This window comes from Rattus norvegicus, chromosome 1, assembly GCF_036323735.1.
Source record: "Rattus norvegicus strain BN/NHsdMcwi chromosome 1, GRCr8, whole genome shotgun sequence".
Lineage (NCBI taxonomy): Eukaryota > Metazoa > Chordata > Mammalia > Rodentia > Muridae > Rattus > Rattus norvegicus.
This window is the reverse complement of record NC_086019.1, coordinates 150,738,328-150,754,526: the sequence shown is the minus strand read 5'-3', so window position 1 is coordinate 150,754,526 and position 16,199 is coordinate 150,738,328. Positions and strand designations below refer to the sequence as shown.

Below are 16,199 nucleotides of genomic sequence, written 5' to 3'. Positions count from 1 at the left end.
ATATAAATAATATAAATAAACATTTGTATGGAGCATATGTCACACTCTCACACACATCACATATTTGCAGATGTGTGTGTGTGTGTGTGTGTGTAAATGTTATACTAATCAGACCTTTGCCAGACCTGAACTGTATACATCTCAGTGCACGTATATTTAGTGACTATGATCCTTGTGCAACAATGGAGCAGTTAATTAGAATAAATGACTTCTTTTAAAACAAATATCTATAAACACCACTAAAAGTATTTTTGTTGCATGCTATAGATTACAATTGTTTTTATGAAATCTGAAAGTGTTGTGAGTCCTTTTAGGTATCTATCGCTGCCATTGCTGCTATGTGGGTTATAACAGTGACAGATCTATTATGGTAATTTATCTGTCTAATTTGTAAGAATCTATATTTTTCATTTAGGTTTCACACTTACAGCTAGCTTCTGTTAACAAAGCATTCAATTACAAATTAGCAAATTTCTATTATTTCTGTAATTTTAAATCCATGGAAAAGTAATATATATATATATATTATATATATATATTATATGTTTTAGTGTAAAGATGCTCATTCTAGTTGAAAAACTAAAAAGACATCTTAAAAGTGAAAAATAATTGTATTAATTTTCTCCTTTGGATGATCTTCACTCCTGTACTATATCCTCAATAAAAAGAAAGCAGAGATAGTCATGATTATATTCCAACTCTGAGCTTCTTGTGATTCTGCTTTTATGACTAATGAACACATCATTTGAAGTGAATTTTTGAGCTCCCATTATCATATGGGTTGTTTTTCTTTTAGCACAGACTGAAGGAGGAGGAGGGCGAGGATGAGGACGAGGAGGACTAGGAGGAGGAGGACAATGAGGAGAAGGAGGATGACGACGATGACGACGAGGAGGAGGAAGAGGAGGACGAGGAAGATGAGGACAAGGACGAGGATGAAGACGAGGATGAAGACGAGGATGAGGATGAGGATGAGGTCAAGGAGTTATGAAGATCCAAACACTAATTCCTACAGTTTTGTGTATCTCAATCTTGTTTTTCTTAGGTTCTTTCTTTACTTAAGTGACATAGTGTTTTCTATGAGAAACTATGTTTTGTATTCTGTTTTGTATGCTTTGAGTGATAAACTGCAATAAAACACTTTGTACTATGCCAGACTAGTCTCCAGCTTTCTTACCCAAAAGTAACTTCTGAAACTCATGGTTATACATTAATAACAGAATTTGTTAAGCTAATTATGACTCCTTACAGATCTGACTTTTAGATGCTTTTAATAAAAGAAATACTGAACTTTCAGAATATTCAAATTCTAATAGCATTACTCTTATGAGATAGGAAATACTATATGACTAGGTGATTGAACAACTTGTGTTCAATTCAGAAACATTAATTCTGTTCATGGTAATTATGCAAGAAGCACACAGGTGATCTTCAGAAATAGGAAGTATGTGAATGGTTAGTACTGTAGCAGTGTGCACATTTGCACAAAACTAGAGCAATTATTTGTGAGTGTTGACAGAACAGTGCAGTTTTATCCTTTCTGAACTTAGTCATGTGGGCCTGAAAAATTCAGGAATGCCATTCTGGAATCTTTGGTGGTGACAGAGGTTAGTGATACTTGAGAAATTGCTGAGATCTCATTTTTGTCACAAATTCTTTTTGGGTAAGGCAAAATCAAAGTCAATAATCAAATAGTCTGAAATAACCTACAGAGAAGACACTACCCATGTGACAGTTAGGAGTGAATTCTTACATTCCCCCACCGCAGTAAACAACAATAATGAAATACTAGCTAATGAAAAAGATAAAATAAACATTCAACTGATACATTTTCCATTCTAATGATCTATTAAACTCACAGTAGTTTGCAATTCTGAACCATTACTATCATCACCTTAAAGTTCATCTGATGATAAAATAGAAATGTGGTTTCAGGAGTTGAGCATGCCTATATTTCACCAAATGGTAGAACACTGTGCCCTTCAGGACAGCCCTTAAGACTGTGGGAAAGAACACTGAAAACAGGAAAACATTTCTCAACTATGCAAAGTATAAGGATGCAATATGAATTGTATAAGGAGCTTCATAGACCTAAAAGATCAGGGGCAACTGCACTTTGAGCCATCTTGTAAGAAAGATAAAAAGAGGCAGATTCCTGAGTTCAGGTCAGCCTGGGACAAATTGAATTTAGATTGAAGTCTGGTCAGAATAGTAATTCTAGGATGGGGTCTCACCCAGCTATTCTCTGTACCTGTGCTTGCTATCTCTTCCTAAGAGTTGAAGAGCTAAAGTCATGGAATGCTGATTCCTGGGATGGTCAAGAGTGAATGTGGAATAAATAACTGAATTGATATCTAAGTACTAAACTGTGCTTTTGGTCTACATGAGAAGAGCTAGTTGTAACACTTCTTTCATTAGAATATTTTTTTCTAGTGAAAGCTGAGCTGTCTGGAGATCTCTGAAAATTGAACCCAATTCTTCAAGAATGTTTTATAACAGAATTTCTGACTTTGATCAGAAATTCCATGCAGAGCAAACATAGCACTTTTAGAATTTTTTCATACCTCTTTTAGAATTTTTTCTAACAGGATTTCTGACCTTAATCAGAAATTCCAAGAATTACTTAGAGAGCTAACACAACTCTTTTAGAATGTTTTCTAGCAGGTATCCAGAGACGGCTAAAACACGGCTTATTTAGAATATTTTCTGGCTTTCTGGTTTTGATTGTAAAACCTAAGAATTACATTTAGAATTTTTCTGACTGACTTGGTCAGAAGATTCAAGATTTTTTTATTGCAGCTTTTTTGACCTTGGTCAGAAAACACATGAGCTATTCAGAGAGCTTTTTTACTACCTATCTCAACCAGAGCCTTTTTTCTGTTTAGCAAAAAAAAAAAAAAAAAAAAAAAAAAAGGCTGTCTTGGACACACAGAGAACAATCTGAAAAGCTGTTTCAAGTAGACTACAGAGCCAAAGCTTTCTACAGAGAACTGTTTATGGATCTTCTCCAGCAAAACAAAGGCCATCAGCTTCTACCCACAATTTGACTTTGAGTCATTTGTTTCATAGACCTCAACCAGTCCTTCTCTACGGACCCAGACTTAGGTGATGCTGATCCTTTGCACTGAAGGGTAAAAAAATATGGAACTCATCATGTGTAACAAAATGAATAACAAAATAAATCTAAAGCTCATTATGTCAAGTGAAATAAACCAGACGAGTAAAGACAAACACCAACCTTTCTTCCCATGCATGTATGTAAGTAATAAACAATTGACCTGAAAATAAGTAGTAATGGCTGGATGTTTTAACTGGTGTACACAGATAAATAAAAGGATTCGTTAGGGCTTTTCGGTACACACTGCTTGGATATATGAATATTACATTGAATTCAAATTAACATATACAATTAATCTGTTACTAGACATTTTTAAATGTTTAACTAAACACACAGACTATGAATTGCACAGTGAAAATCTTTAAACCAAATCACAGTTTTTGCTACTTGCTTACATAATTATCAGAAAGGTATATCAAAAGTACAGGTGCTGCACTGCAATGTATAAGCTAACTTGACGATGTTTTAGTGATTCTGGTCTTCCACGGAAACTTATTGATACTTTTTCCCCAAAAGCATTGCTGACATTTTTTACAACAAATTAGCATCTTTATATCATTAGACAGGAATAAGAACCAGTGAAAACAAAAAAAAAAAAGACTGAAGCATAAACAGTGTTTCACAATTAATCAAGGGAGGTACTTTGCCACCTTGTTTTTATTAAAAAGGCAAAACTGTGAAATTTACAAGTTCTAGCTATTTATCCACAGGCCATATATTCTTACATAATGTGTGTGGTAGTATTATAAGAGAAATTCACTCATTCATCAAGTCATTGTGCATCTGGTATAAACGAGGCACTCTAATGGGTACTGGAGGCACAATTTAGAATCCCACAAAGGTCAGGAAAAGTACAGAAGTATGAAAACATTATAAGTATATATAGAGAGTATGATATATGTGGTTTTCTAAAGAAAACCCAACTCAAAAAATTAATTTTCTTGTTGACAGTTTGCTATATATCATTAGAAAGAATGTAATAATAAATTACTTACAGGAATATTACATTTTTACATTGTAATATGGGCTACATTTCAAAGAAATCATAGACCCAGTTTACAAGAATAGAAATAAGGTCCTTTTTGACTGAAAGATGACACATTAATTATATTGTGTCATTTTCATGCAAGTAATATTAATTCACGTTAATATATATTTTTAGGTGGACGGGGAGGTGGCTCAGGAAATAATACTATTTTGGGGGGGGATACAAAAGTTTTGATATGGCTTTGGTATTCTACTTGTGTCCAGTGAGGTTAGAATTTAAAATGATGTAGGTAACTACACTTTATTAAACTATCCTGAGGACTTTCATTATTACTGACAACTGTGTTTGCAGATTGTTGGATAATTTTGAAGGCCTCAACTATACTTATTTATGTAATTGCAAATACTTCTATGTCAGGAGGCTCTTGCATTGATCTCAAATGACTGGTGTCAACAATCTATGGGGGTTTCCTTTGAAAGTCTGAGAACTCAAATATTACGCATGGTGGCAGTTTTTTTTTATTTTTTTACTTATTTTTTTGAGGGGATATCTTTTTTTTATTTTTTTTATTAACTTGAGTATTTCTTATATACATTTCGAGTGTTATTCCCTTTCCCGGTATCCGGGCAAACATCCCCCTCCCCCCTCCCCTTCCTTATGGGTGTTCCCCTCCCAACCCTCCCCCCATTGCCGCCCTCCCCCCACCAGTCTAGTTCACTGGGGGTTCAGTCTTAGCAGGACCCAGGGTTTCCCCTTCCACTGGTGCTCTTACTAGGATATTCATTGCTACCTATGAGGTCAGAGTCCAGGGTCAGTCCATGTATAGTCTTTAGGTAGTGGCTTAGTCCCTGGAAGCTCTGGTTGCTTGGCATTGTTGTACATATGGGGTCTCGAGCCCCTTCAAGCTCTTCCAGTTCTTTCTCTGATTCCTTCAACGGGGGTCCTATTCTCAGTTCAGTGGTTTGCTGCTGGCATTCGCCTCTGTATTTGCTGTATTCTGGCTGTGTCTCTCAGGAGCGATCTACATCCGGCTCCTGTCGGTCTGCACTTCTTTGCTTCATCCATCTTGTCTAATTGGGTGGCTGTATATGTATGGGCCACATGTGGGGCAGGCTCTGAATGGGTGTTCCTTCAGTCTCTGTTTTAATCTTTGCCTCTTTCTTCCCTGCCAAGGGTATTCTTGTTCCCCTTTTAAAGAAGGAGTGAAGCATTCACATTTTGATCATCCGTCTTGAGTTTCATTTGTTCTAGGCATCTAGGGTAATTCAAGCATTTGGGCTAATAGCCACTTATCAATGAGTGCATACCATGTACGTCTTTCTGTGATTGTGTTAGCTCACTCAGGATGTGTTTTCCAGTTCCAACCATTTGCCAAGGAATTTCATAAAGTCGTTGTTTTTGATAGCTGAGTAATATTCCATTGTGTAGATGTACCACATTTTCTGTATCCATTCCTCTGTTGAAGGGCATCTGGATTCTTTCCAGCTTCTGGCTATTATAAATAAGGCTGCAATGAACATAGTGGAGCACTTGTCTTTTTTATATGTTGGGGCATCTTTTGGGTATATGCCCAAGAGAGGTATAGCTAGATCCTCAGGCAGTTCAATGTCCAATTTTCTGAGGATCCTCCAGACTGATTTCCAGAATGGTTGTACCAGTTTGCAATCCCACCAACAATGGAGGAGTGTTCCTCTTTCTCCACATCCTCGCCAGCATCTGCTGTCACCTGAGTTTTTGATCTTAGCCATTCTCACTGGTATGTGGTGAAATCTCAGGGTTGTTTTGATTTGCATTTCCCTTATGACTAAAGATGTTGAACATTTCTTTAGGTGTTTCTCAGCCATTCGGCATTCCTCAGCTGTGAATTCTTTGTTTAGCTCTGAACCCCATTTTTAATAGGGTTATTTGTTTCCCTGCGGTCTAACTTCTTGAGTTCTTTGTATATTTTGGATATAAGGCCTCTATCTGTTGTAGGATTGGTAAAGATCTTTTCCCAATCTGTTGGTTGCCGTTTTGTCCTAACCACAGTGTCCTTTGCCTTACAGAAGCTTTGCACTTTTATGAGATCCCATTTGTCGATTCTTGATCTTAGAGCGTAAGCCATTGGTGTTTTGTTTAGGAAATTTTTTCCAGTGCCCATGTGTTCCAGATGCTTCCCTAGTTTTTCTTCTATTAGTTTGACTGTATCTGGTTTGATGTGGAGGTCCTTGATCCACTTGGACTTAAGCTTTGTACAGGGTGATAAGCATGGATCGATCTGCATTCTTCTACATGTTGACCTCCAGTTGAACCAGCACCATTTGCTGAAAATGCTATCTTTTTTCCATTTGATGGTTTTGGCTCCTTTGTCAAAAATCAAGTGACCATAGGTGTGTGGGTTCATTTCTGGGTCTTCAATTCTATTCCATTGGTCTATCTGTCTGTCTCTGTACCAATACCATGTAGTTTTTATCACTATTGCTCTGTAATACTGCTTGAGTTCAGGGATAGTGATTCCCCCTGAAGTCCTTTTATTGTTGAGGATAGCTTTAGCTATCCTGGGTTTTTTGTTATTCCAGATGAATTTGCAAATTGTTCTGTCTAACTCTTTGAAGAATTGGATTGGTATTTTGATGGGGATTGCATTGAATCTGTAGATTGTTTTTGGTAAAATGGCCATTTTTACTATATTAATCCGGTGGCAGTATGTTTTAAGAAAAACTAAAAAGAATATTTGGACATAATCTACTAAAGAAAGCGTATAATATCAGCTACTGCAAGGGTTGAAGCAAGAGGGTTGAAATTCTAAACTCAGCCTTTACAGTTCAGTGAGATCCTATCTTAAAATAAAAAGTAAACATGACTTGGGATACAGCTCAGTCATTGTGGGTTTGCCTATCATAAATGACGTCTCCTATTAAATACCGGGCACTAGATGGGAGGTGGGAAAAGCATTCCCCATTTTAAGCATTCCTAAGGAAGCATCCATGAGGTCACTGTTTCTTGAGAGGAAAGGGGAACAAAACTACTTACGAATCGAAGGATAATAATTCAGAGGAAAGTGACTGGATACAAAAAATTAACTCAAAAAATTAGGAGCCTTCTTTTATACAAAATGCCCTTCGCATTAGCTATGAATAATATAAAATACCTTGATGTAACTATAACCAAACAAATAAAGGACCGCCAAATCTTTGAAGAGAGAAGTTGAAGAAAATGGAAAGCATTCCCATGCTCATGGATTGGTAGGATTAACATACAAAAAATGACAGTCATACAGCAATCTATAGATTCAATGGATTTCCTATCAAAATTTCAATAAAATTCTCTACAGACTTTGAAATAACAATACCAAACTTCACATGGAATACCAATAGCTAAAACAATCCGGTATGATAAAAGACCTTCTGGAGGCATCCCCATTCCTGATTTCAAGCTGTATTACAGAGCAATGGTAATAAATGTTGCATGAAATGCATAGCATTTGCATAAAGACAAACAAGTTTGATCAATGGAATCAAACTGAAGACCAAAAAGTAAAATCAAACAATCATGGACACTTGATTTTTTACAAAGAAGCCAAAATTATAAAGTAGAAAAAAGAAAGCATCTTCAACAAATGGTCTAACTGAATGTCTGTATGTAGAAGAATGCAAATATATGCATATCCATCAGCCTGCACAAAACTTAAGTCCAAATGGATCAAAGACCTCAGCGTAAAAACCAGATAAACTAAATCTGAAGTAAGAAAATGCATGGAATAGTCTTGAACACATTTCACACAGAAAATAATTTCCTAGTAAATGGGATCTCACTAAACTGAAAAGGATTTGTAAAGCAAAGGACACTCACAATAGGACAAAGCCACAGCCTACAGAAAGCAGAAAGATCGTCACCATTCCTACATCTAAAATAAGCTAATGTCTAAAACATATAAAGAACTCAAGAAACGAGACATTAACAAACCAAATATCCCAATTTATTCCTCTAATGCAATCACTAATGGCTATGAAACACTTAAAAATGTTCATTGTCTTTAGTCAGGGAAATGTAAATCAAAATGACTAAGATTCCATTTTATTTATTCCATTTTCAGAAAGACTAAGATCAAAAACTCAAGTGATAGCATATGCTGGCAAGAATATGGAGCAAGAGGAACACCCCTCCATTGATGGTGGGAGTGCAAACTTGTACAAACACTTTGGAAATCAATTTGGTGGTTTCTCAGAAAACTGGGAAAAATTCCACTTCAAGAACCAGCTGTAACACTACTAGGCTTATACCCAAAAGATGTCCTACCCTACCAATAGGACACTTGTTCAACTATGTTAATAGCAACTATATTCCTAATAGCCAGAAACTGAAAATAATCTAGACTTCCCTCAACAGAAGAATAAAGAAAGAAGATGTTGTGCATTTTAACTGTAGAATATCAATCAGTTGTTTAAAACAGTAACTGATCTTCCTAAGGGAAGTATTCAACACCCAGAATGACAAACATAATATGTACTCACGTACAAGTGCATATTAGTCATAAAGTATAGGATAACCATGCTACTATCTACAAACCCGAAGAAGCTAAGTTAGAAGGAGAACCCAAGGGAGGATGCTTGAATCTCACTGAGAAAGAGAAAGCATACATTTCAGGGGGAGGGAGGCAGCAAATAAATTCAGGTGGAGGAGTTAGGGTGAGAAAAGAAGGGTTGCAGTCTGGGAAGAAAGGAGGGAGAACTGGGAAAGAGAATTGGAATGGGAGTGGGTTCATCTTTGGGACAAGCTAGAAACTTAGGACAATGGAAACGCGTAGGAATCTATGAGGGTGACCCTAGATAAGGCTATTAGTAATAGGCGATAGGGAACCTGAAATGACTGCCTCCTGTAATCAGACAGAAATTCCACTGGATGGGTGAGGACACAAACACAGCCATAAAACCTTTGACACACAATCTGTTCTACCTACAATATGGGCAGGGACAGTATTCATGCAGAAATTGAAAGAATAGCCAACAATGACAGGCCAAACTTGAAACCTGTAACATGAGAAAGATCCCACTCTGGTGGCAGAATTTTAATCCAGCAACATGGCTGCTCTGATCACATCCAAAGACTTTTTATTTCTGTGAGATCCAGCTGGAATGCAGACCTGCCCTTAGTACACACTTTTAATCCATCTGGCTGGAATCATTTAGACAAAGTGTCTAATCAGAGAAAGATTTGACAGAGTGGGTCAGAGAAGTATACAACCAATTCTCAGGAGAAAGGCTATTCAGGTCATTGAATGGAGAGTCAGTTCTGGTGAGTTAGTTGATTTCAGATAATTTGTTAGTGAGTTGGGAGTTGCACCAGTTGGGCGTACATGAAGTGAATCAGTGCAGTGCAGTGCAGTGGGTTGAGTTCATTGGTGAGTTCACAAAGTTCATTCAGGTCAGCAAAAGCAGTTGAAGCTAGAGAATAGGAAGGAGTCAGACAATTAACTCTAATTGCCAGAGTTAGTTCGAGGCCAAGCAGGGCAATTTAGTGAGAAGCGGAGAGAAACCAGATTGAAATCAGTCAGCATGAAGAGGTGTTTGAGCAAGAACAGCTGAGCTGAATAGGCAAGCCAGAGTTCATACAGAACTGGAAAGAGTATGCTTAATTCAACAGTAAGCCTCCATTGTGACAATTACATCTAGTGAATAAAAGTACTTCTACGCAGTCTTGACACTAGTAATGATATTCTGCTTTACTTCCAAACAGGAGTCTAGCGTAACTGTCATGTAGTAAGGCTTCACCCAATAGCTAATGGAAGCAGATGCAGAGACCCACAGCCAAACATTAGGCAGAGCTTTAAGAATCCTATGGATAAGGAGGAGGAAGGACTGAAGGAGCTAGAGGGGTCAAGAGCATCACAAGAAAACCTACAAAATCAACTAACCTAGGCCCAAAGGGGCTCACAGAGACTGAACCATCAACCAGAGACTATTCTTGTTTTGGAACTAGTCTGTATATATGCAGCAGCTTGGTCTTGGTGAGCCCCCTAGCAAGTGCAGACACTGTCACTACATATGAGAAGCTTCCCTTTCTTTTAAGTGAAAGGGAAGAGGGACAGGGGAAAGAGAAGTGAAAAAGGACTGAGAGGAAAGGAGAGAGGGGGAAGCTGTAATCAATATAAATATAAATAAATTAATTGTTTAATAAAAATTCAGGGGAGACTTTAATTGGTGCTACAATCAATCTGTCACAGCCCTAAAATAGCAAGTACTATCCATTCTGTGTCATATGCACACATGTGCCTAACATTGCAAACATAATGAAGCAAAAGACTTATCGAATTCTCTCAGAGCAGAAAGGGTACTGGCTGGAGTGACTCATTTAAGAAGAGTGACATTTCTCTTCTGACTCACAGCATCGTCTTTTCTTCGGTAGCTTGGAAGGGCTAGTTTGTCTTGCTCTTCAAGAACACTGTCTTTATCCTCTGTTCACTTGGCCTGTATTATAAATCCCATGGCCTAGAAATTCTAGGTGTAGTTTCTTATATAGCATAAGCCACTGGAAGTATTAGTTCCTGTGTTTTATAGGCAGTATGAATTTCAGGAAATACAAGTACAATCACTTACTATTAATCTGAATCTCTGGTCTCCTGTGATTCTTCTGAAAGTATGGATAACATTTTCTAGAGGGAATGTCTTGTGATCATAGTCAAAGGATTAGGTGATACAGAACTGTCATCTTTAAGTGGAAAACAACTTGGTAATTTGAAGACAAGGTGCTTTAGAAAATAGGAGTTTATCTTTTTATAATTGATGGATCTCCTGAAAGCATTTGGAATATATATATATATATATATATATATATATATATATATATATATATATATATATATATATATGGAACAGTTTACTGAACCAAGGGTACAGTTTTAAGGTTACCAAAATAAATGCACGGGTCTGCAGAGTGGTTGGTCTGGAGCTACGTGGAATTATCCCAACCTAGTGAGAGATAGAATTTGAGATGTGATGCATACAGAGAAGGTTATGGATATATGAGTGCACATGTCATGTCAGCAGATCGGTAGAATAGAGCATGAACTGACGTTTTTCACTTTATGTAAAATCTCACAGAAGTTTTCTGCAGAGCCATGTAAAATAACAACAGATATCACACTGGGATTTTCCACACAATCCCATATTACTGTATCTTATTTGTCTCAAGAATATTTTCAGTTTGGATACTAGTCTTTCTTTGAGAACAACTATACCACACTACTCTTAAATGAAGAAACTATAAGGAATCATGACATATATGCTCACTACACAGATTCTTCTTTGTAATCCAAAGTTCATTCTGAAATCATCAGAAAAAATATAACATATAAAAATAATTCTTTAACATCTGAATATTAAAATCCTATTTGTATTAGGTTATATTTTATCAGCACAATAGAAACTGAAAAAAAAATCAAAGAAAATACTTTACTCTAAATATATCACAATAGCCAATTTACATATCATAGAACATTAAATGACTGTACACAAATTTATCCATAAAAGTTTATCTTTTCATCCTATCATAGCCTCTTATTGACTTAAATTTCTTCTAAGAATAAGAAGTTTGAAAATTTTTGCTCTTTATGGTTAACACTTCTATGAAAATGTAAGTGGTTCATATAGAATTCCAAGTATGAAGAAGTGCACTTTGTTTTTCACTTAAAATGAGATAAGAGATGATTTATGTCATTAGCAACCAAGCAGGCCATTCATTTTAGTATGTGTATAACAATGTCTTTATGAACATATTATCATGTATTTTATTAGATTACCTATTTAGTATTATGCTGTCAATTTAGACTAAAGCAATAATTGAAGTTTGTAAGATAAAAGGGTAATAATTAGTTGTCCTAGAAGCATAATATTGAATTATCCTTTGTGGTATGCAGACTTACATCCAGAAATTTGAAGTGAGCCCCTACCTTCTAATGTATCATATCCTGGACTGAAACTAATCAAATCTTGTGTTCAAATATTGTTTTTAAACAAGTAGCAGTATTCTCTCTGTTAAGAATTAGAACAGCAAATTCTTCACAAGGCTTCCCACATCACAGAACAGAAGGTAATGTTATCCTTCATCAATGTACTTTAGAGACATTATTTGTAATTTTCTGTCACATTGAGTTATGGTTACATGAGCATTTCTGTATGCTTTATCCTCTTTGCCAGACTGAAAATCCATAGAAGATTTTGATATATAGAACTATCAAAAGAACCTGTAAATACTTGCTTTTAACAAATGCGTGTTACATGAGTGTATCCCCAGAGCAGTAGAGCATTGCAGCCTCTTAAATTACATTGGTACATAAAACTCTAAGTTAGTAGTACTGGCTCTAAAAACTATTGGGTATATATAAATTAATTATTCAAATACATTAAAGATTTTTATCTCTGAAAACTGGAATAAACTTAAGATAGACAATGTTATTAGATTGTTGTGAGAATCAAATATAACTGAAATTTTTACATGAAAAAATATAAGGATTATAGGAGAGAAAAGGAAATGTAAGGTATACAGGTTTGACTTGATGAAATACTACTTAGAAACAATCTTCAGTGGGCACAACCCTGAAAGTAAAAGGGATATCGTGATCTCTCAGGAAAGGGAAAATGAAAATCAAAGTTGTCCCAGTGCAAACATTTTAATACTCAGATGCATAAGTAAATCTACAAATAAACTACCAATTTATAGATGAAAACTGTCAGAGATAGAGAGCTGTACAGCGAAATGCATGCTACCATGTTCCTTGGTTAGAGGAAACTGCCATATCTTAATTTGGTAAATACTCCCAACTTGAAGCAAACTCATCAAAGTCAGTTCATTTATTTCTGAATAATTAATCACCATAACTTGTATGAAAGTTTGTGCCCAACCAATATGCTATCAAAGATTTTAAGTCTTCTGTCTTCTAAAGGTTTCCATAAGATTTAAGAAGTATTTTCTTATTCAGTACTCTATTGTGTTCTTTGTTTCCTTGGGAAAACTGTTACCACAGTATTTAGATCACACAACTCCTGAAGGTCAATAAAAATGTATTAAAACAGCTTCAGACAAACCAAAAGATTCAAAAATCATATATTCAAAAGCATTGCAGGGTGCTGTTAGTAACCAAAAATTATTACTTTATAAAATATGGTTTAGATATTTTCCTTTATTACTATAATTTCGATGTAAAAAAGCAATAAATTTAAAATACTATGTATTTTATTAAAAATTGTACGTCCCAAATATATTCTACACAATTATAAAATTAAATCATTTTTATTATTGCAGATTTGATTATTCATTGTGTATAACAAGTATTTTTAAGTCTACATTGATAATTCTCCATAACCACATATTAAGCTACATTCCTTGCTATACATGTTTATGCCTACCTCCTTTTGACTATCAAAAACAAAAGATCAATGAAAGAATATTAAAGATGCGATCTACTCACTGAAGAGCAAAAAAAACTGAAAAAAGCATTTATAAATATCAAAAGACAATGTCATTAGAATTTGAAATTACACAATTCACATTGAAAATGTATCTTGGTGTTTAACAAATTAAAAGATATATAAATTATTATGTTAGCTTAAATATCATTAGCTTTTATCATTCTGGTGAAATGAAAGTATATCAAAGTACCTACAATAGTGAGGAACATTTTAATCATGTAAAAGCAGAGAAGTTGGAAAAGTATCATAAGGCATATTAACATATGTAGAGGGAATCACATACCTTCTGTGTGCACAGCTGAGACATAAGTCCAGTTGTATCTCTTCACTATGTCTACCATGGCTCGAGCTTGCTGGGCATCGGAAGGTACAACCCTCATGAAGTACTTGAATAGAGTCTTGTCACTCAAATCCATGCTGGTTGCAGAGTAAGCAATCTGTGGTATGTTGAAAAGCTGGAGTAAGTTCTGGACTTGAATGGCCACAGAACTAGAGCCAGGCCCAATGACTCCCACTATGGGTTTCTTGGAGCGGAAGGAAGAAGATCCATCTACACAGCGTACCAAACCTTCCTCCTCTTCTGAAGAGATGAGGGAATCCCTTATAAACTCAATGCTTTGTTCTAGGGCCACAGCGGAATGCCAGCAGGAATCTCTGATCTCACAGCCAAGTGTGATGTTGGGCAAGAGTGTGGGATCTGAGTTGATCCTTTCCAAGGTATGCAGCATGGCCTCCACTCTCTGAATCCCATATTGCTCACGAACTGCACCACACTTCCTCTCATGAACTTTGTCCACAGTTGGTTGGTGGTGGACAGAGAAGAGAGCGCCAATAATGATGTCACCTGGCATGTGAGCCACCACCCTCCTCTCACTGGACTGTGCACTCCCTCGTACATCTTCTTTCAGAAGTAGGACTGACAGGATCAACAGAAGGACCATTTTAGGAAAGGAATTCAAGCTAATAAAGATATCATGATGGAGGAAACTCAGAGCTCCAATAGGTACAGCCAAATGATGCCCTGCGTTGAGTGGCGCATTGAGGAATTAGTCAGCAATTTAGATATATTCTCTAAAAGATAGCAAAGTCCCCAGAAACTGTCGAGTTAGGTGCATCCATACGATCAGAATATTCATAACCTGAAAAGAAAATGAGACGCATGAGTTTGAACAGTGTACACACGAGTTCAGGGACACTCCTAACATCTGTATTCATGGATAAATAGTGTGACTGATACTGTGGACAAAAATAAAGAACTGAAAAGTTTGGAGAATTTTTGTGCTTTGTTTTGTCACCAGGTAAAATAGCATCTTAGCCTCGACTGTTTCACATTCATTTTGTTGTTGTTGATGATGATCTGGAGTGCAGAAAAGCAAATGTGATATACAGCAGACATACCTGTGAAAGAGAGCTTCCTGGAATCAAACTACTCCCTGAGATAATACTCCAAACTCAGAACCCTAAATACTCTGAATGTTGGTGAGTGATCTATGGGTGATGGGACTGTGTTCAATTTTTATTTTTATTTAACTTTAATCATCTTTAAAATTCCTTTCCAAATTTTCATCATTGAGCGTATATTAATTATTCAATTATAAAAGCAATCTTCTTTAAAGGGTTAGATTGTAGCTCAGTGGCATGGTGCTTCACTGGTTCATTATGAGACTTTGAATTGTATATAACAGCCATACAAACATAACATATAACATAAGAATCAGCAAAGCAAGATTATGTGTATTTCTTGCCTTGATACAATGTAAAGCAGATTGTATAAGTTCTCTGAAATATATAAGCTTTGTGACATTTGACTAAGTAATACATATTTCAAGGATGAGAGAAGAGAATATTTGAACATTACAAAGCAAAGTGTTGCAAGCAAGCAGAAGTGACAGGCATACAAGTTTGGCAGGAAATAATTTACAACTTCTAGCATTAAGAGTTATTAGTTTTCTGCTTAACAATGCAGAAAAACAATTTTCCCACTGAATGAATTTTGATGATATATGCTAGGATGGCCTTATGATCATCAACATAAAAAATCATGTTTTCAAACACCTTAAATTGAATAGGGCCATATGTATTCTCAACAGAATCCCTTTTGTTACTGAAATTCAAACAAAACCCTGTAGTTAGGTGAGGACAAATTATTCTCTGGCATTCTCCTTGGTACTCCAGAGAGTTTTCAAAACAGTTTTAGAATCTTACAATAAAATTCATAGTAATTAGCTCTTTATCTCTGATACAGAAATACAAACTCCAGAGTGACATATCTCAAAAGGCTGGAACTTTCTTCTGAGAAGAAACTTGGTGTAGCTATCACCATAGTCATTTGTTACAGCTTAAATCCATAGGGAGGCAAAGTTTAGATCAGAGGCAGAAGCCTGCCCCACACGTGACCCATACATATACAGCCACCAAACTAGATAAGATGGATGAAGCAAAGAAGTGCAGGCCGACAGGAACCGGATGTAGATCTCTCCTGAGAGACACAGCCAGAATGCAGCAAATACATAGGCTCTCCTGAGAGACACAGCCAGAATACAGCAAATACATAGGCGAAGGCCATCATTAAACCACTGAACTTAGTACGGGACCCCCGTAGAAGGAATCAGAGAAAGGACTGGAAGAGCTTGAAGGGGCTTGAGAC

At 36.2% G+C, this 16,199-nt stretch overlaps 1 protein-coding gene across 9 annotated transcripts in view; it reads right to left on the bottom strand.

Moving 5' to 3' along the window:
• Grm5 (glutamate metabotropic receptor 5) overlaps positions 1-16,199 on the bottom strand; it is a 574,875-nt gene that overhangs the window by 543,059 nt on the left and 15,617 nt on the right. For all 9 annotated transcript variants that reach the window (XM_039096032.2, XM_017588778.3, XM_006229659.5 and 6 more), the window contains one exon: positions 13,836-14,691. In XM_039096032.2, coding sequence (XP_038951960.1) covers positions 13,836-14,493 — 658 coding nt within the window. In that variant the 5' untranslated portion in view covers positions 14,494-14,691. The remainder of the gene's footprint in view (positions 1-13,835; positions 14,692-16,199) is intronic.